Source organism: Dermatophagoides pteronyssinus, unplaced genomic scaffold (genome assembly GCF_027571235.1).
Source record: "Dermatophagoides pteronyssinus isolate colony J.1.1.1.1 unplaced genomic scaffold, Derpt_VIB-CSIC_2022.12 sq0038, whole genome shotgun sequence".
In the NCBI taxonomy this organism is placed as follows: domain Eukaryota; kingdom Metazoa; phylum Arthropoda; class Arachnida; order Sarcoptiformes; family Pyroglyphidae; genus Dermatophagoides; species Dermatophagoides pteronyssinus.
This window is the reverse complement of record NW_027461562.1, coordinates 213,799-238,011: the sequence shown is the minus strand read 5'-3', so window position 1 is coordinate 238,011 and position 24,213 is coordinate 213,799. Positions and strand designations below refer to the sequence as shown.

Here is a 24,213-nt window from a genome sequence, read left to right as displayed (position 1 = left end):
GTAACCAATATCAATTCTGGTTGGTTATAAAATTTTATCCACCTGAATCAGAAATCTATACAGCTGCTATGGTTGTTGTTTGGTCTGGTGTTATAATATCAATATCAATGTATGGTTTAGGTCAAAATTATCTTCAAAAATTTATCTATCTTTCAATATTGGATATGAATGAACAAAATCGAAAATATTTTGGTAAATAAGTTTCATTTTCTGAGTGAATTTTTTTTTTTTTTTGAAAAACCCCAACAATTATCGTTTCTTTACCCCCATAGGTTTTAATCAAAATGAAATGATTAAATTAAAACAATATCAAAATCGATTATTATCAATGTTAGCAACATTCATATATATTTGTCAAATATTTGCATCAACCGGTCAATATTTTCAATTAATCGAAAGAAATTTATTAAATGATAATAATAATATCCTTGTATTTGTATGGTTTTTTGGTTTTCAGCTATGGGGTTTGTATACAAATTTAACAATGCATTTTACACCCGGTATATTAATGATTGTACATCGTTTTATTGATATCAAACAAAAACAATTACAAAATCGTATGAAAACGGTAACAAATAATATTTATTCACTACAAGATTGTCGTACAAATAAATCAATAATATTATTAAGAAAATATTATCGAATACGATTATTATTTAGTCGATTTCAACGAAAAAATCTACAAAAACTTGATGAACAAACAAAACGACTGTTGACAATATTATTAATAAGTTATACATTATTATGTACCTATCTGATATATGTTATATTTTTAACATCATTACCAAATCAATATTTACCGCTTTATTATCTATTATTTACAACACATTTATCATTAATGTTATTATTAACATTTACAGCCGCAAAAGTATCCGGTAATAATTATCAATTTGATCAATGGAATCGTAAAACATTTTATCAATTATCCAGATTATTATTATGGAAAGAAAAATTGAAATTATTGATTGAAATTGAAAATCATTATCAAGATTCAGGGTTTTCTTTAACCAATGATTATGTTATTACATGGAATGCATATATTTATGTAAGATTTTTTTTTTACAATTTTGTAATTACAAATTACCAATACGTTTTTAATTATACTTTTTTCTCTTCTCATAATACAGATATTCCATAATATAAGTACATTTTTCTTTCTTATTTTTGCAAGATTATTTGATTAAAATATCTGGTATTCAAAATATCTATGTTAACTTTCAAAACATACATATTGATTTTTTTTTTTCTCTCTATTGTTGACAAGGGCAATGAAATTTCATTCAATTTTTCAATTTCACAGATGTAAAGAATATTTTTATTTCACACACACACAACTTTTCAGTTGATATGTTGTTTGATCTACAAAATAAATAAATGTCATGCATATGATGATAATAATAATGATGATTATGTTCACCTGTAATTTCTTTTATTTTATCTTTTTATTTATTGATTTTCAACCGAAAAAAACAGAATATAAAGAATCTAGAATTGAAATAATTGAAACAAAAACAATTACAAAATCGTATGAAAACGGTAACAAATAATATTTATTCATTACAATATTGTCGTCAAAATAAATCAATAATATTATTAAGAAAATATTATCGAATACGATTATTATTTAGTCGATTTCAACGAAAAAATCTACAAAAACTTAATGAACAAACAAAACGACTGTTGACAATACTTTTAATTAGTTATACATTATTATGTACATATCTAATATATGTTATATTTTTAACATCATTACCAAATCAATATTTACCGCTTTATTATCTATTATTTACAACACATTCATCATTAATGTTATTATTAACATTTACATCATCAAAAGTATCCGATAATAATCGTCAATTTAACCGATGGAATCGTAAAACATTTTATCGTTTATCTAGAATATTATTATGGAATGAAAAATTGAAATTATTGATTGAAATTGAAAATCATTATCAAGATTCAGGATTTTCATTAACCAATGATTATGTAATTACATGGAATACATATATTTATGTAAGATTTTTTTATTATAATAATTTTTAAAGCAAAAATTATCATATATTTTTCTCTATACTTTTTTTCCTTCTCATAATACAGATATTTCATAATATCAGTACATTTTTCTTTCTTATTTTTGCACGATTATTAAATTGAAAATATCAAATAACGACTGATTGGTAGATTGGAAATCGATCGATCGATATTGAAATCAAATATTTCAACAGGTTTATTGTTGTCATTTTTAATTCATTCTTTCCAGTTACAAAATTCAAATTTATAAAAAATTTATAAACTTTTTTCAAATAAAAAATAATCCTTCTGCGATTTTAGGTTTGTCGAAATAAAAAGGATGATTTATCAATATTTCTAACCAAATATACCACCACCAGATTTGCCAGCTTTTCCAGCTTTGAATGCAGCACCAGCAGCACCACCTTTTTTAAAACCAGCAGCAGCAGCAGCTTTACCTGCTTTACCACCTTTAGCACCACCAACAGCACCATAACCAGCCTAGATTAAGCGGAAAATAAGCGGGAGTAAAAAAATTGAAGAATTTCATACAAAAAATCTCAAACAAAAAAAAATTACCTTAGCAGCTTTGCCACCTTTTTTGAATCCAGCAGCACCACCGGCAGCAAATTTACCACCTTTTTTACCTGTGAAAACAAAAATCAATCAAACATTATTAGATCAAATCGCAGGTAAATCGAATCAATCACAGAATTTACCTGCGGCACCAGCAGCGCCACCAGCTGCAAATGCACCACCCATTTTACCGAATTTAAATCTAAAAATTTCAAATGAATTTCGAATGAATTTTTCAAATTCAAAATTAACCCTTTCCATTTACCCTTGTGCCATTCCAAATGTTTTGACTGCACCGAATTTTTTATTGAAACCTGCAGCACCCATTTTACCGAATTTTCCTTTTTTGAAACCTTTTTTAAATGCAGCACCTATATTATTGAATAAAATTTTTAATCAATTAAAATTTTCAATTAAAAACCTATAGGTAAACTTACCAGCAGCACCAGCTGCACCAGCTTTACCAGCTTTAGCACCACCAGCCGCTCCAGCAGCAGCACCGGTAGCAAATCCACCTTTTTTACCACCAGCAGCAAAACCGGCTGCACCAGCTTTACCACCAGCAGCAAAACCAGCCGCACCAGCTTTACCACCTTTAGCACCAGCACCAGCAGCACCACCAGCAATTGCACCACCACCAGCTGATTCAGCAACAGCTAAATCATCATCAGCTTGTTGTGCATTGATGGCAACAATCAAAACAATGAATAAAACCTACCAAAACAAACAAAACGAAAACGAAAAAGTCGATGATGTCAATCGATAATCAATCAATTAATTAACACAACAAAAAAAAACATATTCACAATCACGAAAAAAACACTTAACACTTACAGCACTGAATAAATATTTCATTTTTGAAAAAATTTTTGTTTTTGTTTTTTCTTCTTCTTCTTCTTCAAATTTGGCTTCAAATCTAATCAGGATAGATTTTTGCTAATTTGGCTAATTTTATATACAAAAAGAAAAGTTTTAAAGAAAAATCAAAATAAAGTTTTTTAGTTTTTGCTACCTGGTGCCACCTGTATTTATATAGAATTTATGTATTGACCAAGAGAAGTGACAATAACAAAATTATTATTACATCCAGGAAATAAATATACTACTGATGATGATAAAAGGTGTTAAAAGAAAATGAGAAAATCTTATTATTGTTGTTGTTGTTTCAAAGGTAATATATAGTAGTCGCCGTTGTTATTTCCTTTTGGATCTGATGCAAAAGAGAAAGATAAAGTTTCTTGAAAGTTTCATTTGCCTTGAAATATCATATTCGTAATTTTGCTTTTGTTTTTTTCTATTAGTTTTCCACTAATACACTTTCTTGTCATCGTTATAATTTCATTTTATCAAAAATAGATTTAATATAACAAACAAACAAACAAACAAAAGTATTACTCATGTGTTTTTTGATCCATAAATCCTGTTTCCTCTCTCTCTCTCTTTATATACCTCATTCTCTAAATATACCAACGACGGAAATCTTGAGTACGGTCGGTTGTTATTTATGGAAGTAAATATTTCAAATTAAATAATTTTTCTTTGAAATGAACACGTGATCAACATATGGATGGATTTTCTATGGGGGGAAAACCAACCAACCACCTTTGATGTAACCTTGAAAGCTAAAATTTCATTCATAAAATTTCCATTTTCCGAGTACATAATGAATTTCCATTTCCCATCATAATCATCCGTATGTCATTTTTTTTCCCATAAATAACACTCTATTCAACCTTAACCTTCATTTTTCTTTCAAAGCGATGGTTTATGTCACAACGTTTTTAAATTAAAATTTCAATTTTTTTTTTTTAAATTTTATTTGTAAAATTGAAAACAAAAACAAAACAAAACAAATTCCGGTTTATTTTTTCTGAAAGTAAAATTCATATTGTTGTTGTTTAATATCAGACTATGGATTCTGTGTGATTATTCTGCCTTTCGGTTGTGTGTGTGTGTATGAGTTTTATTACGGAAATTCAACATGAAAACAAAACAAAACAGATATGATCAATAATAATAATAATAATAACAATATTTGAAAACAAATATATCATGGGAAAGTTTCCGGGGAAAAATTAATTTACGAAAAAATTTCTGACAATTATATTTGAATGATGATTGAAAAAGAAAAAACAATTTTGGAAAATTCCAGATTCAGAAGTGTTTCAAGAAGAAAAGAAAAAAATGTAAATCAAAAGACAATTAGAACATTGCATATATAAGAAAAGTGTAAATATGTAGGTATGATGTATATGATTAATCCAAAAAAAGAAGCGAAAAACACGAAAGAATTTTTTTTTTTTTTTCAGATTAAGGCCTCGAGATTTTCGAGTGTGTCAAAGTGTTAAAGTGTTAATGTGAAAGTGTGAAAGTGTTAATTATTTATCATTATCATCAATGTTTTGTAATAAGGGATATTTGGAGGGATATATTTATTCATTCAAATGTTTAGATAATGTGTGTAATTAGACAAGAAGTTTTTTTGTACATTTTAGAAATTCTGTGTTAACAAATCAATAAGTGGTAACGATACAAAAAGAAACAAACAGAAAAAAAAATTGTTCACATATCAAAAAGCAGAAGAAAGAATGCAAGAATGCAAATGAAGAATGCAAGAATGCAAATGAAAAAAAAAAATAGGGAAGGAAGGATTACAGTACAAAAAAAATGATGAGAATTTTTTGAAAAAAAAAGTTTTTAAGAAAGTTTTTTTGTAAACCTAGAATTTTTCGCTTTGTTTTGTTTAATGTGGCGAGTTATGGCGAATTGGATAGAAAATTTTTAACAAAAAAAAAAAGAAAAAAATTCCAACACTAAATTCAACACCAATCTTCATCATCATCATCATCGTCATCGTCGTCGTCATCGTCGCCATCATCACCATCACCGCTACCAATAGCATATGAATCACGTAAACTTGATGTTAAATAATGATGATGATGTGATGAACGATAATAATGATCAGATGATCGACCACCACCTGTAACAGCACCATCCGAATGAAATGATAATTGATGTAATGGTACACGTCTACGTGCACGTGGTATTGGTGGTGTAATTCGACGACTTGTCGTCGATGTTGATTGTTGCTGTTGATATGGCCATGATGATATTGATGCAGATTGCATAAATAATTTACGTCTTGGTAGTTTGGTCATTGCGGATGATGAAGATGTGGATGCGGCTGCTGCTGCTGCTGCTGCAGCGGTTGACATCAATACACCGGCACTTGATGGACGTTTGATATGATGATGATGATGATGCGATTTTGGTATCATTGGCTGTTGACGACGACGTAATCCACTTGCGGGTGGTACAGTCATTCCATAGCTATTATTATTATCATCAAGCTGATGATGACGATCATCAGTCCATGTTGATGAACGAAAATGTTTCATACGATCACGACGTCTTTGTTGTTGTTCCAACAATAATGATTGTTGTTGTTGTTGATGTGTAATTGATGTTGATGGTAATAATCGACTAGTACTAGCAGTAGTAGCTGATGTACCAGTACCAAGAAGATTTTCATCCGAATAACCGGATATTATCGGTTGATATGAGGTACTTGGCTGTGTTGAATGTTGTTGTTGTTGTTGTTGTTGATGATGATGACCATGTATTGTGGCAGTGATATTTGCTGTTGTTGTTGTTGTTGTATCTTCTTCTGGCCATGTTTCTAATGTAGGCTGTTGTGTTAATAATAAACTTGATCCAGGTGGTTGTGGAAGACCACGTTTTATCATTATTGTTGAACCTGGAATCGTTTGTTGTTGATTTAACATTGGCTGTGGTTGTTGTTGTTGTTGAATAATAGGAAATTGTTGTTGTTGTTGTTGTTGAGGTTGTTGGGTTATTGGACAAACAACAGTTGCTTGTTGTTGTTGTTGTTGCGGCTGTTGTTGTTGTTGTTGACGTTGTAAAACGCTACTTCGACTGCTAAACATACGTAATGGTGCCAATAATGATGATAAACTTGCTCCAATTGATTGTGTTTGCTGTGGTTGTTGTTGTTGTTGAGTCTGTTCTGATTGTTGTTGTTGGACGAATTGTTGTTGTTGTTGTTGAGCCATTTGATATGGATCGATTTGTTGTTGTTGCTGTTGCTGCATTTGTTGTTGAGAAGGATCCATCATCATTGCTTGCATGGCCATTTGTTGTTGTTGTTGTTGTTGCAATTGTTGTTGTTGTTGTTGTTGTTCTGGATCCAGAATAAAAGCTCCCGATGTTTTTGAAAAATGTGTTGGCGATGCATTTAATTTTGGAAAATTTATTGTAGCTGGTGTACGACTAGGAATGGTTGGTGAATGTGATACTAACGGGAAATTAATTTGAACAGATGGATCGGTTAAATTTTTTGGCAAATTTCCCGGTGTTGTTGGTAATAAACGACGTTTTGCACCATTTAAAAATCTTCCCGGAAAACGACGTAACTGTAATTGAAATGGTATTGATGATGATGATGATGATTGTTGTTGTTGTTGTTGTTGTTGCTGTTGTTGTTGTTGTTGTTGTTGAATTTGTGTTGATGGACTTGGTGAACGTGATCGTTGTTCTAATTTTGTTGTTCCATAATATTCAGTTTTTGTTGGATCCTGGATCAAGAGAAAAGTAACAGATTTCATTAAATAGATTTGCATCCTTGATCAATCAAATGATAATTTACCAATGGATGTGGACTAGGACTACGACTTGGTCGATCTAAATCCATCCTTGAACTATGTGAACGATATTCTAATGAACTTGATGGACTTGGTTGTCCAATAAAAAAATCACCATCAACACCACCACCATTAATTTCTTGTGCTTGTCGTAATCTTTGCATATAATATTGTTTTGAATGCGGATAATGAAATAATGGTTCACTTGGTCCTTGATCTTCTGGCCTTGGGCCACGCCATGGTTCACGATAACGATATGATGATGAACGACGATGATGACTACCATGTCTTACTAAACCACCAACGCCACCTATACCAGCACCAGTAGCCGGTAATGTTGGTGAACTAAATTCTTCATTTGTTGTACGAATTTTAGCTAAGAAAAAATCAAAGTTAGTTAATCAAATTGATTGATTTTTGATCGATATTTACATTTAGCGCGACCTTTACGTGATGTTTCATATTTAACAATTCCAACTAAATCCGATACAGTATCAGCAAAACCAAGTTGATCGGGTAATTTTGATGGTGAATGTTGTTGTTGTTGTTGTTGTTGTCGACCATATTCATCAAATTGTTGTTGTTGTTGTTGTTGATGATGATCTTGTTCTGTTGTGCAAACAGGAATTGTTGTTGTTGTTGCCGTTGTTGTTATCATTTGATCACCACTTGTTGTTGTTGTTGTTATCGATGTTGTTGTTGTTGTTATTGTTTTCGATTGTTGTTGTGATTTATGTTGTTCATCATCTTCAGTATATGCTTGTGTTGTTGATGGTGATTGTGGCCGTTGTGGATGAACGGATGGTGAACGTGAACGTGAACGTCTCCGACGAAATGATGATCTTCTTGATGATAAATGATCTGGATGTAAATGTGTTGATAAATGTGCCAATGCACTAACAACACCAGCTTCCTATTTTTGAATGACAGTTATTAGTTTTTTCGAATAATTTCTTAATTTTTTTGGTAAAATTCTTGTAAAACAAATTTTTTTCATTAAATTTTTTTTTGTTTGCATCAGAATCAGATTATCAGATTATCTGATCATCTGAAAAGCATTGCAGAAAAAGCAAAAATAAAGGACAAAGATAAGAGATTTAGATTAAGAAAGATAAGAGAGAGAGAGAGAGAGAGAGAGATAAGCTTGGAACTTGTGCAACACACACACACATCACTCACACATCTTTTTGTTAACAAATTTCATAATATTATTTACATATAAAAAAAGTTATTAAAGCAAAACATTTAATACAAGTGGATTACGTGTGGGCGTTTTTATGTGGGCGTGTATATGAGATAGGAGGTGGGTGGCTTGAAGCAAAATATGATATGTTTGTTTTGGTTGATTGGTTTTGATTTTTTTGTGTTTTTTTTTGCATGTTTCATTAGCATCAAGGAAAAAAGCTTATTTTTTTTTTTTTTTGGGCAGAAGAAAATAACTCACATCATCATCAACATCTTTATTATCGTTACTTCGATCATCATCAACATCATCATCAGTTTCACAGGTAGTTTTATTTGAACTACTATGATCTGATTTGATTAAATCATCATCATTAACATCATCGACTTTAATTTGAGTTTGATGCGGTAATGGTTGATGCGGCAATTGATTTTGATCACCATTCTGATTCGAACTAATGGTTTGCATCAAAATAAAATCATATTTTTTTCCATTGTTGTTGTCATCATCAAATTGTTGTTTTTGTTGTTTCGATTGTTGTTGTTGTTGTTGTTGATTAGAATCATCAACAACAACAAAAGGTAAATTATTATTATTATTTGTTGTTGTTGCTGGTGTTGATGATTTTTTTATTGAAAATTTTTTAAATGGTAATATTTTTAATCCTGTTCCTGTTTTAGTTGATTGTACGGATGATGTTGATGATAATATCGATATCTGTGATGAACCAGGTGATTGTTGTTGTTGTTGTTGTTGTTGTTTTGGTTGTTGTTGTTGTTGAATAACCATTAAAAATGATGATGATGTTGTTGGTTGTTGTATTTTAACAATATGTTGATCTTTACGTAAACGATCATGTACGATAGCATGTACAATTGAACTTGATCTTCGTGCTTTATTATTTCCACTATTAACACTAAGATAACTACCACTTGTACCATTCCCACCACCACCACCATTATTATCAATAACAATATGTAGATAATCTTTACGAATCGGTTGTTCAATATTTTGATTATCATTTTGATTAGTTAAACGTAATGATGCCTGACGATGATACCTTGGAACCAATTCAAATTCCTAATGTAAGATAATTTTGTTCAACAAACAATTTTTTGTTTTTTGACAATTTTCAAATAATAAAGTGCATATTTGACAATATATTTTTCCAGGGGCGACACTATGACTGATTGGTGGGTGTGTGCATGGGTGTAAATAGGTGTGTTGGTGGGGGTCAATTGAACATGGGCGGGTGGGAACAGCTTTCATTCGTTTAACCCGGTGGGCAAAAAAAATCACAGGTAAAATTTTCCAAGCTTTTTCCAATCGACTATTTCGACTCAAGTGATCAATCACAATATCACAATATCAACGAATTTATCAAAGAATCATTCACAATATTGGATCAACATCAAACCTCATCATCAATTGAATGTTTATCCTTATGTTTACGACTTGAACCACGACGTATAAAGCTGAATGTTTTTTCCAATTTATTTTCTTCGCTATTAAAATAAAAAGAAAATTAGTAAAGATTAGTAAAAAACTTGTAATTTTTTTGTATTTTTAATTTTAAAAAATTAAAAAAAATATTTAAAAAATAATTTTTAAATTAAAAAAAATACCTATGATCTTTAAGCGATCCTTTTCGTGGATGTATACCCATTTCATCGAAATTTTGTTCTTCAGGTGGTAGATTTTGATTACGCACGGCACCCATTAAACGTTGTAATAATGATGGTCGCTGTAATATTTTGGATTTTCAAAAAAAGTTTTACGAATTGAATCGATGACAGCCCCAGAAAGAAAAAGATTGGAAAACAATTTAAAGATGAAAAATTATTTTTTTTGGAAATTTTTGATGTTGAATTTTTTAAAGAAAAATAAACAACGAATGGACAATGGACAAGACGAGCAAGACGATTGACGAAGACAAAACATTCAAATTCATTTTTTGAAATCAAGCAATCAATATTATCGATTAGTCCATCATAATTCACAAGATGCAAATGAAGATTTGATTCGATTTTTTTCCGAATTTTGACAAAACGAAACAAAATAAACGAACAAGCAATATTATGGTTGGACAAAAATCATTCATTGATCAAAAAAAAAAAAATTAAGTTATGATGGATAAAAAATATTGAAAAACATTCAATTAAAAAAGCTAATTTCAAGATTTTAATCTTAAAATGGACATAATTACTATCTAAATGTGTGTGTGTGTAAGTGATGCACAAGACATGGCATGCTTATCATCAAATAGATTAAAAAAAGAGAGAGAGAGAGAAAGAGTGATTACAACAAAGAATCATGCAATCATCAATGAAATGAATTTAAACGATTCATGCAAAATGTGATAATTGAAAATCAAATTTAATTTTTCTGATAATGATGAAGATGATGATAATTGATATTTGAAAAGCCAAATATTTTGAAGAAAAAAAAATGGTGAACACTTGAAAGAATTTTTTTTCTGGTTTCAAATGTAACTAACTTTTTTTTGTCTTGATGATATCCTGTTATTGATGTGGTTAATTTTGAAAATATTCAATTGATCAATTGATTAATTAAAATATAAAATAAGCTTATTGTGATTGCAAAAAAAAAAATGTGTTAAATTTCCCTGAAATTATTTACGTTAAACATGTAATTTTTTTGTTGTTGTAAAAAAAATCCTAGTGCATCCTGATTAATAATCAGTAATTAATTAACTTTTGCCCTTTTTTTATATAATTAATTGATTTGGTGAACAAAAAAGGCGGTGATTAGTGATCAGTGTGTGTGTGTGTGTGTGTGTGTTTGTGAAAAACTCCAAAACGGACAACAGCATTTTTTTCCTTCAAATTCATTCTATTTGATACGATAAGACGTTGATTATTATAGATTTAGTTGATTGAAAAACACACGTGTAATTTTTTTTTGACAATTTCATAATTGAGACAGACAGACAGACAGACAGTGATAGATAGATAGAGAAAACGATACAGATAATAATAAATATTACCGTCTTTGTTTCATCTTGTTGTTGTTGTTGTTGTTGTTGTTGTTGATCATCATCATCTTCATGTCCATTTTGATAATAATGATGATAATGACGATGATCATATGGTTGTTGATGATGTGAATGTTGTTGTTGACTATAATATCCTGATCGTGAACTTTCACGTAATGGTTCGGTTAAATTAAACTGAATTTTTGTAAAAAAATTACTTGTTTTAGCCAGTTTTTTCGCATTTCAAAAAAATGTATTTTGTTTGTCTGATTTGATGTAATTTTTTTAAAAATCATCATCATCATTATCATCATTATAATCATTTTTTGATGAATTTTTTTTTTTTTTTTTTTTTTTGTTTGTTTGTTTAGGGTTAAAATTTATTCAATCCAATTTTTTTTTAAATTTTACTTTCGAGAATTACTATAAAACTATTGATATCTATAAATATTTATAACCACCAGCATTCATGATATGAGAAAATATATTATCATCAACAAAAAAAAAGTTGTCAAGAATCCAAGGAAATGAACATATATAAACAAACATCCAGAATTTCAATGAAAAACTTTCATTCATTACAAAAAAAAAAAAGGAAAAGAAAATCAGTCATTCATTCATTCATTTTTCAAGGGGAAGATAAAGGGTTAAAAAACAAATCTTGTATCAACAGAAATCAATGCTAATAATCTTGGAGAATTTCAAAAAAAAAGGAAAAAATTTTCGTTTTTTTTTTGTTCGGATGAATTTCAGGTTTTTCAGATTGGGAAATCAATTAATTAAAAGTAATTAAAAATGAGGGAGAAAAAAATTTACTAAAAAATAAATAAACACTACTTTTTAAAAAGGAAAACTTATTTTTTGATTAAAAAATGTGAAATTTTTTCAAGTAGAAACAAAAAAAGGGTTACAAACATACCGTAAGACCAACACCAGGTATCTGACCGAAACGTGTTGTTTTCCAATTTTCTAATATTAAAAAACCGGCATAAATTTTACCAACAGTTAAACGTCCATTACGTAGTTCATAATTTGGTGGTACTAATTTATCGATAATTTTTTTTGCTTGTAATGGCCATAATTTTACTAATGTATGTCTCAGTTCTTTATCTGCTTGATCCATTTCTTCAGCCGGACGCATTTTTATACTTAGATTTTCACGTATAAGTGCAAATAATGTTGTTGTAAAATTTACTTTACCATCTTCGGTAACCGGCATATTCATTCGAATTAATTTTTTATATGCCAAACGATATGGACATTTATTACCAAAACCTAATGGTGGATCCATATTTCTTAACATATCATACATTTCTGAATAATGTATATAACCAGTTGCATTTGGATCATATTCAGCCCAAACTCGAATAAATTCATCCAAATGATGTGCACCAAGTATTGATGAATCACGTGTTAAATAATCAAAATTATCCATAATAACAGCAACGAATAAATTTAACATCTTTTGAAAGGAAGGGAGAAAAATCCATTTAAATCCAAAGAAACTTTCCCAAAAAATAAACAAAAGAAACTTACCAAAAATGAACAGAAAAAAATAAATGTTACAAAATATGAATAAGCTAAATCCGAACCACAGCTATCTTTTTGTGAATCATTTTGCCGGGCTTTTGGATCACATGGTCGTCCGGAACGACATGATAACATTATTGCTTGCCATGATTCACCAGTTGCACATCTATTGGGAATTTTGGAACAAAAAAAAATTGAATTAATTTTTTGCTGAAAACCAAGACTGTTTTTTGATCCAAAAAAAACGTTTAAATCCTGTTTTTTAAATGTTGCTGTTGTCAAGTTAGTGTGTATTGTGTCTGTTTGTAAGTGTCAAGAATATTCGACAGATAATTGCGATGTCATCCATTACCAAATTAGGTAGATTTTCACAATGAGAAAAAACTTGCCTGAACAATAACATTAATCCTTGAATGAATGTACGAAAATTATTATGACGTGTTAGACTAGAATCGGGATTAAATTCGGTACCAATGGCTATATTACCGAATACCTATTGATTAACAACAACAAATTATAAATACGGATAAAAAAAACAAAAACGAAACAAAAATTTCGGTTTTTTTCTCTCTATTTCAAAATGATTAAAAAGGTAAGATTTTACAAGCATCATTATTACGGGGAAATGGGAAAAAATTGTGATTGAATAATGAAAATACACACAGAATTTTGGTGATTTGAATGTGTTTGTGTGTGTGTGTTTGATAAATGTGTTTGTGTGTCAACAACAACAACACGAAACAATGCTCAAAAGCAACAACAGCAATTCCGAAAAAAATGGCGGGAATTTAAATTCCAGTTCAAAAAAAAACAGAAAAACACTCACCTAAATAATAATATAAGCGATTGTGCAAATGTGCGAAAATTGGTGTGCCGATTTATTTCCGAATCCGGTGCAAAATCCATATTTCCAAAAACCTTTTGTTTTTTTTGTTTTTGTTTTTTGAAATTTTCATATTTTTTTTTTTTTTTTTTTGTTTTCAAAAATTCAATCATTTCACATGACACACCAATTGAAAAAACAAACAAATGATGAAGCAGAAGCATTAAATATTCAGTTATTATAAAGTGGTTAAACACAGTGTTAAAAGAAAGTGAGAATAAAAATGAAAAACACAGAAAATGAACACATGAACAATTCCGGTTTAGCAAAATACAGTTAATAAAACACCAAACACACACACAACGTTTATTTTAATGATCAAACAAATCAATTTTTTGTGGTAATGTGTTTCAATCCAAAAGCAACAACAACAACAAAAAAAAACAGTGATGTTTAGTGCCATTTTTTGTGAAAAAAATTTTGTTCAATTTTATTGATGATTTTTATATAAAGATATTGAGTGATTTTGAATGAAGAAAAAATAAGATTTTAGTGAAATTGAAATAAATTCATGTGAAAAAAAGGTGGAATAAGGTAAAAAACAAAAACAACAAACAAAAAAAAATATTAGTTTCAACTGAATGTTTTTCTCTATTTCTATTTAGATAAAGGATTACTATGTTACTGAAAAAAAATCTATCACTATTACCAGCATCTAGGCTAAATTAAGAAAGTCTTAGTCTAAAAAATCTAAAAAATGCTAAAATCCTATGGATATTCTCTATATTCGATTAGTCTTGTTGGTCTATATTCTATGATGAAATTCTATGATGGGTGAATCTTGGATATGGAGATTTCAAAACAAAATACAAGGCATGCAAACACAACAAATGAAAAGAAAAAAAATTGAAACATGCAATTGAAAAAAATGTGTGTGTGAAAAAAACAGAAAAAGAAAAATACCTGCATGCCAATAATGGCATAGATGAAGAATAACATTGCAATCAATAGACAAACATATGGTAAAGCCTAGAAAATTTGGAAGAAAAAAAAGGAATTAGAAAAATCGAATGCAAATGATTGATGGATTGATTGATTGATAAAACCTTAAATGATTGTATAAATGTCCAAAGTAGAATACGAATAGTATAACCTTGTCGTAATAATTTAATTAAACGTGCAGCACGGAATAAACGTAAAAATCCGACTGATATGAAATTGAAATCCTATATTTTTAAAAGAAAAAAGCAAAGGATTAACAAAAGTTTATTGATTAACCAAAAAAATTATCAAAAATTTGACAATTACCTTGCTATTAACAGCACTAAGTGTTATTTCCATAACCAATGCATCAACAACACTACCACAAACAGTTATAAAATCAAATGTATTCCATGAATCTTTGAAAAAATTCTATTGAAACGGGAACGAGAATATATTAACATTACAATCACGAAAATATGTAAAAAAATGAATTATTCTGGATTCTGTGTTTTGTGTTTCTTGTTATAAGTTTTTGTTTGTTTTTTCCTAATCAAATTTCCCTAATTATTCAAGATCCTAATCATCACTGGCCAGTGAAAAGAAGAAGATAATGATGATGATATGACGGTGATAGTGGTGGGGCAATGGTGGGGAAGTTTTTTTCTGATGATGAAATGTTGATGTTGGTGTTGATGAAATTCAAACCTTACAACCCAAAGCGATCATTTTTAATATACATTCGACAAGAAATAAAAATGTAAATATTTCATTTGTATATGTTAATGCATCCGTATAGTAAATATCAGCTTGATGATACTTGAATTTTTGTGGAATTTGAAAAATCGATTGATGAAGAATCGATGAATTGATAATGATGTTGAATGAAAAAAATGAAAATTGAAACAAAATTAATTGATTAAAATGTAATCATTATCCATTCCTTGTAATCAAAAATATTACACAAATGATATGCACCAAAAGAAAAAAAAACATTTTTCAAGTTGATTTTGAAGATGATTATTGAAGAATTTTCAGGAAAAGAAAAAAGAAAAATCATGCAAAATAACTTTTGTAATGAAGATAAAAGGGAAAAAAAGAAGAATTTCTTCTCGAAAGAATATTATATGCAACAAGATTTTGGCCAAGAATTTTTTCGTTTTGTTTGGAGTTACATTTCGAAGACAAAGAATTTCATAATGAAAAACAATTCGGTTGTAACTTTATTTGTGTGTGTGTGTGTTGTGTTTGTGATGGATCTCTTTATGATAAACAACAACAAAAGGAAGAAAGAAAACTTACCCTACAGCCAAATGCAGTTATTTTTAACATACATTCCAATGTAAATAAGGCAGTAAATGTAGCATTTGTATATTGTAATGTTAATTTATATTCATGACTTTGTTGATAATACTGTTTTTGTTTGTGTGTGTGTTTTTTGTTTTGTAATTTTTTTTATATTATATAATTAATTAATTTTTTTTCCCAAAAGAAAATGATAATTTTTAATTGAATATTAAATGAAATTCATGTTTTTGTTTATCATAGTCGGTGTGTGTGTGTGTGTGTGTGTGTTAAATGTCAAACAAGAATGAATGAATGGATGTTGTTGTTGTTGTCGGTGAAAATTAATAATTATGAATAAAGAGTGAGATAGAACGAGAGAGAGAAACAATATGATGCGGGTAATTGATTGTTTTGTATTATGAAAGAACAGAGAAAGAAAGGGTTGTTTGTTGTTTGATATAATGACAATGATTGATTGATTGATTGATTTTTGGTTTGTTTGTTTTTTGTTTATTTGATGATGAAAAGAAAAATGAATTTTTTGAAGAATAACAAAACAGAATATAGAATAAAGGGATGAAAGAGAAAAGAAAGAGAGAAAGAAAAAGAAAAAATTTTTCATTCAATATTGCAACAATATAGCACACACATAGTAAAATATATATTGATGATGATGGGAGAAAAAAGGGTTAAGCAATCAATCAATCAATCAATCAATTTATTCCGAATAAAAAACTAATGTTTTAGATTAACAATACCAAACATGCTAAATTACATGCTAAAGAAGTGAAAGAATTTTCTATAAAAATTTTTTTATTGATTTGCAGAAAAAATGAAGAAGAAAAATTCTCTAATGATATTCATGCATATTAATTTTTTCAAAAAAAAAAAAAAAATAATTTTTGACAGGTGACATGCAAATATTGATGTGTGTCTGGTCTTTGATGAATGTTTGTTTAGTTCGAAAGGGTTGTTGATCTTGTCATTGGAAAAATTAATTTTCATGCCAAAAAAATAAGAAATTAAAAAAATAACCAAACAAAACAAAGAATTGTGGATGCAATTCATTAACAACAATAAGAAAAAATTTACGAGCAAAATGTTTTTTTTCTTTCGAAAAGAAAATATATTATGGAAGCCATTCAAAATATATAAATCATCGTTAAATAATCATTTTTATTTATGGGATGCAAACACTAACTAACCAACCAACTAACTCACAAACTAACCGGTGATAAATTATGTCATTCATTCATTCATAGACTAAAGTCATGCATTCATTCCATTACATTCCAAATAAAATGGTCAAAATGGAGCAAAAAAATTTATAAATAAAAAACATTACAAAAACAAAAACAAACATACCTTCATCATTAATAATATGGTATTCAATACGATCAATACCATAATAAAATATTCGAATGCCGTTGAAACAACAACACGCCATATTTTATATTTTAATGAATCTTTATCTTTTGGCATATAACGTTGTAATGGTTTAGCTTGTATAGCAAAATCAATACAAGATTTTTGATTTTTATCTAATTCACCTTCTTCAAGCTCTTTTTCACCTTGTTCTTGAAATGTAATAATAATTAAGGCAACAAATATATTGACGAAAAAAAATGGAAAGACAATAAAAAATATAACATAAAATAATGACATTTCAATACGAAAACGTGGTAATGGACCATGATCTTCATATACAGCATCCATTGAATGTTGTAATACACTGACAAAAAAAGGGTTAATTGGGAAGAAATAAAATAGAAAAAAGAAAAGAAAATAACGTTAGTAAAGTGAATGGAAAATTTGTTTTGTTTTTTAAATTTACGTTGGCCATCCTTCACCAGTTTGCACTGTAAACAATGTTAACATTGCTGATATAACATTATCATAATGAAATTGTCTACGATCCCAAATACGTTTTCGTACTTGTGGTGGTTCATGTGATGAACTAAATATAAAAAATTCACCACTATAGACAAATGAAAAAAACGAATGGAAAAAAAAATGAAAAAAAACATTGAAAAATTTTACCGAAAAAACAAGCGAAAAAAGCGATAATAACCGAAATGAAATAAGAAAATATTAACTGTTACTTACTGACATTCTTCTTCAAATAATTTTGATTCATCTGTACAATAATGAAAACGACCATTAAATAATTGTACAGCTATCACAGCAAATATAAATTGAAATAACATATAAACAATAAGTATGTTGAAAACATTTTTCAATGATGTTATAACACAATCAAATACGGCTTTTAATTTTGGTACACGTTTTATTGTTTTCAATGGACGCAATACACGCAGTACTCTTAATGATTTTATAACACTAAGACTGGATGCAGCACCTTTTGTACCTGGACTTGCATCACCACTAATATTTTTGGATAATAAAATTTAAAAAGATTCGGTAAATTCATTGGATTCTTTGGGATTTTTTACAAACAAACAAACAAATGACTTACAGATATGTAAATGCAATTGCACAAAGTGCACAAATAACAACAATAGAATCGAGAATATTCCAAAAATCACGACAATATGAACCAGGATGTAAAAATATACCTTGATCAATTACTTTTAATACCATTTCGATTGCAAATACACCAGTAAATGCATAATCAAAATAAACTGTTGATGATAAAAACAGATAAATTACAAATAAATTACAAAGAAAATTATAATTTAAAGAATTACAAAGAAATACTTACTTAAAATACTATTAATATAAGCATTTTCATCAACAGGATCTTCAGCTGCTAATGCAATACTACTTAATGTTATAATAACCATTATAAATGCATCAAAATATTTCATATTGGTTATAAAATGGCAAAAAACACGTATTGGATTGGATGATGAAAATATAAACATTGATGAATATGGAAGCATTGGTTTTGGTCCGGATGGTTCATCATCATCATCAAACAAATCATCATCATCTTTTTTCTTAACTTTAACTAATTCATATTCAATTTTATGTAGATCAGTACGGCTACCTGCTTTTGCACCACCACCACCTGCGCCACCACCAGCACCAAGTGGTGATGGTGGACAAATATTAACCGCAGGTACTAAATCATCTGATTTGGATTTTATTTGATCTAAATCAAGATTTTCACGTTCACGATCAACTTCAGCTTCTTCTTCTTCAGCTGCTGTCAATTCTTGTGCATTAGCTAAATTATCAACAGCAATAGCCAAAAATACATTTAATAATGTATAATTACCAAACAATACCAGAATAATAAAATAAACACTATAAATCATTCCACCATGATGTATACCACCTTGTGATTCAATTGCTTTATACATAACTTCATTCCAATCTTCACCGGTTAATATTTGAAATACTGTTAACAGTGCAATAGCAAATGTATTAAAATTTGCAGCAGGTGTTTCATCTTCAAAATTAAATGCACCACCAAATAATTGCATGCCTAATAAGGCAAATATTAATATGAATAAAAACAATAAAAATAATAATGATATAATTGAACGCATTGAGGCAAGTAATGAAATGACTAAATTTCTTAATGATGACCAATATCTATAGCGTTTTTTTGGATCGGGATAATAAAAATCAATCAATCAATCAATATTGGATCGAAATAGTTGCTTGTTTGTTGTCTGTTTCGTAACTTACTTTGTAACTTTAAAAATACGTAACAAACGTAATGCACGTAATACAGAAAATCCAAATGATCCACCTTTAAATTCTGACCATATTACTTCAAATATTGAACCAATAATAACCATACAATCAAAACGATTGAATGCAGAAGAGAAATATTCTTTCAATCCAAGTGCATACATTTTGATCAACATTTCACAATTGAATAGGCCAAGAAATACAAATTCAGCAATATCTAATTTTGAAAAAAAATGAATGAAAGAATTTTGCGTTAATTGAAAAGATATTGAAATTCCGGAAAGTTTCTCGAAAAAACATTACATACATAAAAATTGTGTTAAAAATTCTGGTTGTCCTTTATGTTCAACAGCAACACAGGCAGTGTTTAAGAAAAATACCAATAATATTACAAACCAATAAAATGCTTGTGTTTTGATACCACGACGTACGGCCAATCTATATTATATTTACACAAACAACAAACAACAAAAAAACAAACAAACAAAAAAAAACCAATTTTCAAATTTTCATTCATTTCATCCAGTTTTCATTTAAACCTTAATTAAAAAAAACAACAAAGGTTAAGTTAGGTTAAGTTAACCATGATTATGATTAGGAACATAATAATAATAATCTTCTGTTGCTTCCCTCCCAATAAGCCATAAGTTCTTGTAATGGCTTCTTTTTTTGTTTTCCTTCTCTTTTATATAATAGATCGAAAAAAGTTCCCGGAAAAAAAATGAAAAATAAATTGGAAAATTTTACTAGAAAGAATATTAACAGAAAGTTTTTTTTTTTTGGTTTCCATTTATTTATCCATTCATTCATCCATCTATACATCCGTAGTTTAACCGAATATCTCAAACCAAGCTTGATTATCGATAATGAGAAAAAGAATCAACAACAACAACAAAACTACGACAACAACAATAACCAGAACAACAACAACAACAAATGCTATATAAGCCCATGCATTCCAAAAAGAAAATATACTCGGACAAAATTGTTATTTTTTTAAAAATCGGATTTTTCATTTTTCACAAACACATTCGGTTCTATATTGGTGTGTGTTTTCCGAAAAAAAATATTTCTCTAATCCAATCGATAGAATGCCGATAAACTTTCCGGAAAAGCAAAAAAAAATATCGAGCAAATTAAAGTGATGTTTAAACAAAATTAAACGAAAAGTAAAAAAAAATTGATTAAATAAATAATACCCACACACACTCACACACACATCTGATAATGGTGGGAGCAATGTTTTCTGGTTCTGGTTCTGCGCATCACCTTTTTTTTTTTTGTTTTTGCATCACATTTTTCCGAACAGACCAACAGAATAACCCCAATAAAAAAAACTAACTTAATAACTCAGAGTCAGTCTCAGTTGGGAGAAAAAATTCTGCATTTTTTTTCTGTTTTCACCGTTATTTGACCTGATTTTTTTCTACTCTCCTATTTCTATCCTGGTATTGGCATCGACTCAAATCCAAATACCTATCCATATTTGCACACATGTGTAATGTACGATTCGAATACGAATGTTGGAATTCAAAAAAAACAAGGAAATTACAACAACAACAATGGTGATGATACCGAAAAAGAAATGAAACAAACATCTTTTTGGCTATAATGCCATGAACATCTGTGTGCGTGTGTGCGGGTATTCTGTACTTTTTTTCTGTTGAAATCCAGTAGTGTGTAGGCTTTTTTTTACTTGGGAGTGATAAAACACAGTCGAGGTCGATAAACTCAACGGTGGTGAAAAAAACTAAAAGAAGAAGAATCCAAATCCAAATTCAACAATAACAACAACAATAGTAGAATAGCAAACATTACAGAAGCAAAATAGCAAAAAAATTGTCATGAATGATTCCCGAAAATATTCTCAAGATACTCTATATATGTGGGAAAATGTGGGAAAAAAGCGAGAAAAGAAAAGAATTTTTCTTTGGCTGAAAACATGACGATGATTATGATGAGAAATTCTGGGAAGAAACTAGGGAATTACCGTGTCGATTGACAAACATCGATTGATCACAGTCGAATTGAAACATTGATTTTGGTGGGAAAAAAACAAACAAACAAAACTGAAACAAACAAATAAGGAAATGATGATGATGAAAGAAAGAATTCTGAATATTTTCTTTATTCTTTGCCATTTTCAAATTGTGCAATTCAAATTTGAAAAAACTTTTTGAAATTTGAAAATGTGAAGAGCAAAACAAAACAAAGCGCAAAACAAAAAACAGAATTATGAATAGCAAAGAATATTTACATGTCATTTCAAACATGGAAATGAAAACTGAAATGTCATGTTTTTTTCATTTCAGTTTTTCATTTTGAAATTATGTTTACTCGAAAAAAAGCAAAACAACAGAATAAAGAAGAAAAACAAAGAAGAAACAGAAAAAGTTTGATGAATGGAAATTATGTAACGAAAATGGGAAAAAAAATGATTCAAAACTAACAGCAGCAGTTTTGTAATTGAATAAAGTAAAACATCATCATCTTGATTATCATTGTGAATTACAGTGAAATTGTTGTTGTCAGTGTTTTGTTTTGATTGTTTCTCGGTTAGTTAGTTAGTTAGTTAGTTAGTTAGCATCATTTTTTTTTTGTTGTCTTGCAACCAAGTGTGACAAACTGATTCTGATTTTTGTATATTCTGATGTTTTTGTATATTCTGATGTTTCACAAGCAAACAAACAACCAGAAAGTGGAAAAAAAAATGGAAGCCAAAAATTTTCTCTCGGATTAAATTACAATGATGAAAAATCGATTAATCAAAAATCAATGTAATAATAATCATCATCATCATCATCGAAGGATGCTTATTATTTTCGCAAAACGGAATTCCTGTGAAACAAAAACCCAAAACAACAACAGTGAAAAGACCCAAAACAACAACGAAGAAAATTATCGATTTCAATTTTGTTCAATTCAAAAAAAAAGTTTTTTGTTTTTCGAAAATGTATTTCGTAACCAGTTTACGATCCAAAAAAAAAAACTATTTTTCAAAAAAATGTAAAAAAATCAATACCATAATGATGGCCATTAATTTCTTTCTTTATCAAATTGATTTTTTTTTTCTTTGAACAACAAAACAAACTCAAGTTGAAATCAGACAACGATGACTGGATGAAATTGCGAGAAAAATTCTCCGATAATTTCTTGGGAACTTTCTTTCTTATCCATAGAGTTTTTGTAAATCGTTTGGCCCCATAAAAATAGAAACATCTACAACGGAATAAACAAAACAACAACAGAATCTTTTAACTTCTTTAAAAGAATATTCTTGTGTTGTGTTTTTTCTCGATCAAATATTGACCGGTTTGATTGAATGAATGAATGGATCTTTACACACAACATGTCTAAAAAAAAATGTCTAAAAATAACCCATCACTTCTATCAACAACAACAACAACAACAAAATGATACATATACCTTATGACGGTAACATTTTTTTGTTTGAACGTCATCATCTTGAATTTGATATATTTTACGGGGGGGTATTGGGAAACGATGGAGAAAGTGTGGAAAAGACGAAGAATATCGATTCTTTTTTTTCCCAAATTCTATTCATAAACATGATTCGCATAAGTTTATTTTGGAAACCAGAACTTTTTTCTTTTTTTCTTCGTCGCTAGAATTTCATATTTCTTCCATGATAAAAAGTCCAAAAATCACCGAAAAATTTTCATACGTTGAAAGTTCCCCCAAAAAAATAAACTAACTGACTGAATGATCATCATTATCATCATATTAATCTTTATATGCCTGTCATATTCATAGATATATAGAATCTTTGTGCCCATAGACACACGAAACAAAACAAAACGAAACAAAAAATTATTGAAAATAACAAACAAACAAACAATGAAAACACTGTGACAACAACAACAATGACGACAATGATGATCAACACACATATATTTTCATTGAGAAATTTACATTACATTATTATGGTTACGGTAAAAACATTTTTTTTAGATTTGAAAATTTATAAATGCTAAAGGTTGATAAAAGTAAAAAAAAACATACCGAAAACGTTTTTCTTGTCGCCAAAATGCTTTACAAGCACCTTTATTTTTTATCTTTGAATGTAGATAAGTTGCACGTGAAAATCCTGTTGTTGTTGTTGTTGTTGTTTGTTGATTTTGATGAAATTTTGATGATGATTTTTTTCACATAAACAGACACATAAGCACAGATATCACATATTTTTTTTATCAATTTTGTATCGATTCATTGATGATGATGATGATGAAAACAGAATGAAAAAAAAAAGAATGAAAAAAAACACGAATGAAAAAATCAAATTGGAAAAACAAAACAAAAATGAAATCAGTTTTTTACAGTAATTTTTCCGAAAAAAACATTTTTTCGGAAATATTTCTGGAAATTTTTGCTGAATATTCCAAATCAATCTAGGTCAATTTTATTCTAACATCACCTGAGGCAGGCATGCAAATATTACAAAAGACATTCAAAAAGAAAAGCATCTCAAACAAAGACATTCTAC

General features: G+C 28.8%; 3 protein-coding genes across 20 annotated transcripts in view; 1 reads left to right on the top strand and 2 right to left on the bottom strand.

Annotated features, from left to right (window-relative positions):
* Positions 1–484: 484 nt before the first annotated feature.
* LOC142646020 (uncharacterized) lies at positions 485–2,154 on the top strand. Its single transcript, XM_075823840.1, has 3 exons — positions 485–568; positions 1,510–2,013; positions 2,098–2,154. Exons 1-3 carry the CDS (start codon positions 485–487, stop codon positions 2,152–2,154), a joined length of 645 nt encoding a protein of 214 aa, XP_075679955.1.
* A 55-nt stretch (positions 2,155–2,209) lies between these two features.
* LOC113799877 (uncharacterized) lies at positions 2,210–3,578 on the bottom strand. The gene is made up of 6 exons (XM_027350575.2): positions 3,421–3,578; positions 3,024–3,300; positions 2,852–2,957; positions 2,730–2,788; positions 2,590–2,657; positions 2,210–2,511 (listed from the first exon to the last, which is right to left on the bottom strand). Exons 1-6 carry the CDS (start codon positions 3,439–3,441, stop codon positions 2,368–2,370), a joined length of 675 nt encoding a protein of 224 aa, XP_027206376.2. The 5' UTR covers positions 3,442–3,578; the 3' UTR covers positions 2,210–2,367.
* An 852-nt stretch (positions 3,579–4,430) lies between these two features.
* cac (calcium voltage-gated channel subunit cacophony) overlaps positions 4,431–24,213 on the bottom strand; it is a 39,042-nt gene continuing 19,259 nt past the window's right edge. For 10 of the 18 annotated variants that reach the window (XM_075823869.1, XM_075823870.1, XM_075823860.1 and 7 more), the window contains 19 exons: positions 23,733–23,817; positions 20,017–20,147; positions 19,704–19,926; positions 18,769–19,607; positions 18,523–18,688; positions 18,153–18,431; positions 17,881–18,024; positions 17,412–17,778; positions 16,062–16,172; positions 15,087–15,191; positions 14,885–15,004; positions 14,742–14,807; positions 13,345–13,448; positions 12,962–13,121; positions 12,345–12,887; positions 8,692–9,510; positions 7,680–8,160; positions 7,253–7,623; positions 4,431–7,181 (listed from right to left, as the gene is read on the bottom strand). In XM_075823869.1, the coding sequence (XP_075679984.1) occupies positions 5,406–7,181; positions 7,253–7,623; positions 7,680–8,160; positions 8,692–9,510; positions 12,345–12,887; positions 12,962–13,121; positions 13,345–13,448; positions 14,742–14,807; positions 14,885–15,004; positions 15,087–15,191; positions 16,062–16,172; positions 17,412–17,778; positions 17,881–18,024; positions 18,153–18,431; positions 18,523–18,688; positions 18,769–19,607; positions 19,704–19,926; positions 20,017–20,147; positions 23,733–23,817 (6,890 nt within the window). In that variant the 3' untranslated portion in view covers positions 4,431–5,405. Of the gene's footprint in view, positions 7,182–7,252; positions 7,624–7,679; positions 8,161–8,691; positions 9,511–9,847; positions 9,936–10,055; positions 10,175–11,437; positions 11,621–12,344; positions 12,888–12,961; positions 13,122–13,344; positions 13,449–13,781; positions 13,874–14,741; positions 14,808–14,884; positions 15,005–15,086; positions 15,192–15,467; positions 15,579–16,061; positions 16,173–17,411; positions 17,779–17,880; positions 18,025–18,152; positions 18,432–18,522; positions 18,689–18,768; positions 19,608–19,703; positions 19,927–20,016; positions 20,148–23,732; positions 23,818–24,213 lie in introns of all 18 variants that reach the window. The other 8 variants (XM_075823856.1, XM_075823868.1, XM_075823861.1 and 5 more) reach the window with 7 other exon arrangements.

Excerpts from the sequence above, each read along its gene's own strand:
- LOC142646020 (XM_075823840.1), top strand. The coding sequence starts at position 485 with ATGCATTTTACACCCGGTATATTAATGATTGTACATCGTTTTATTGAT. Across the intron at positions 569-1,509 it reads TACAAAATCGTATGAAAACG|AAACAATTACAAAATCGTAT; the intron begins GTAACAAATAAT and ends TAATTGAAACAA. Across the intron at positions 2,014-2,097 it reads CATGGAATACATATATTTAT|ATATTTCATAATATCAGTAC; the intron begins GTAAGATTTTTT and ends CTCATAATACAG.
- LOC113799877 (XM_027350575.2), bottom strand. The coding sequence starts at position 3,441 with ATGAAATATTTATTCAGTGCT. Across the intron at positions 3,301-3,420 it reads TGAAATATTTATTCAGTGCT|GTTTTATTCATTGTTTTGAT; the intron begins GTAAGTGTTAAG and ends TTGTTTTGGTAG. Across the intron at positions 2,789-2,851 it reads ACATTTGGAATGGCACAAGG|ATTTAAATTCGGTAAAATGG; the intron begins GTAAATGGAAAG and ends TGAAATTTTTAG.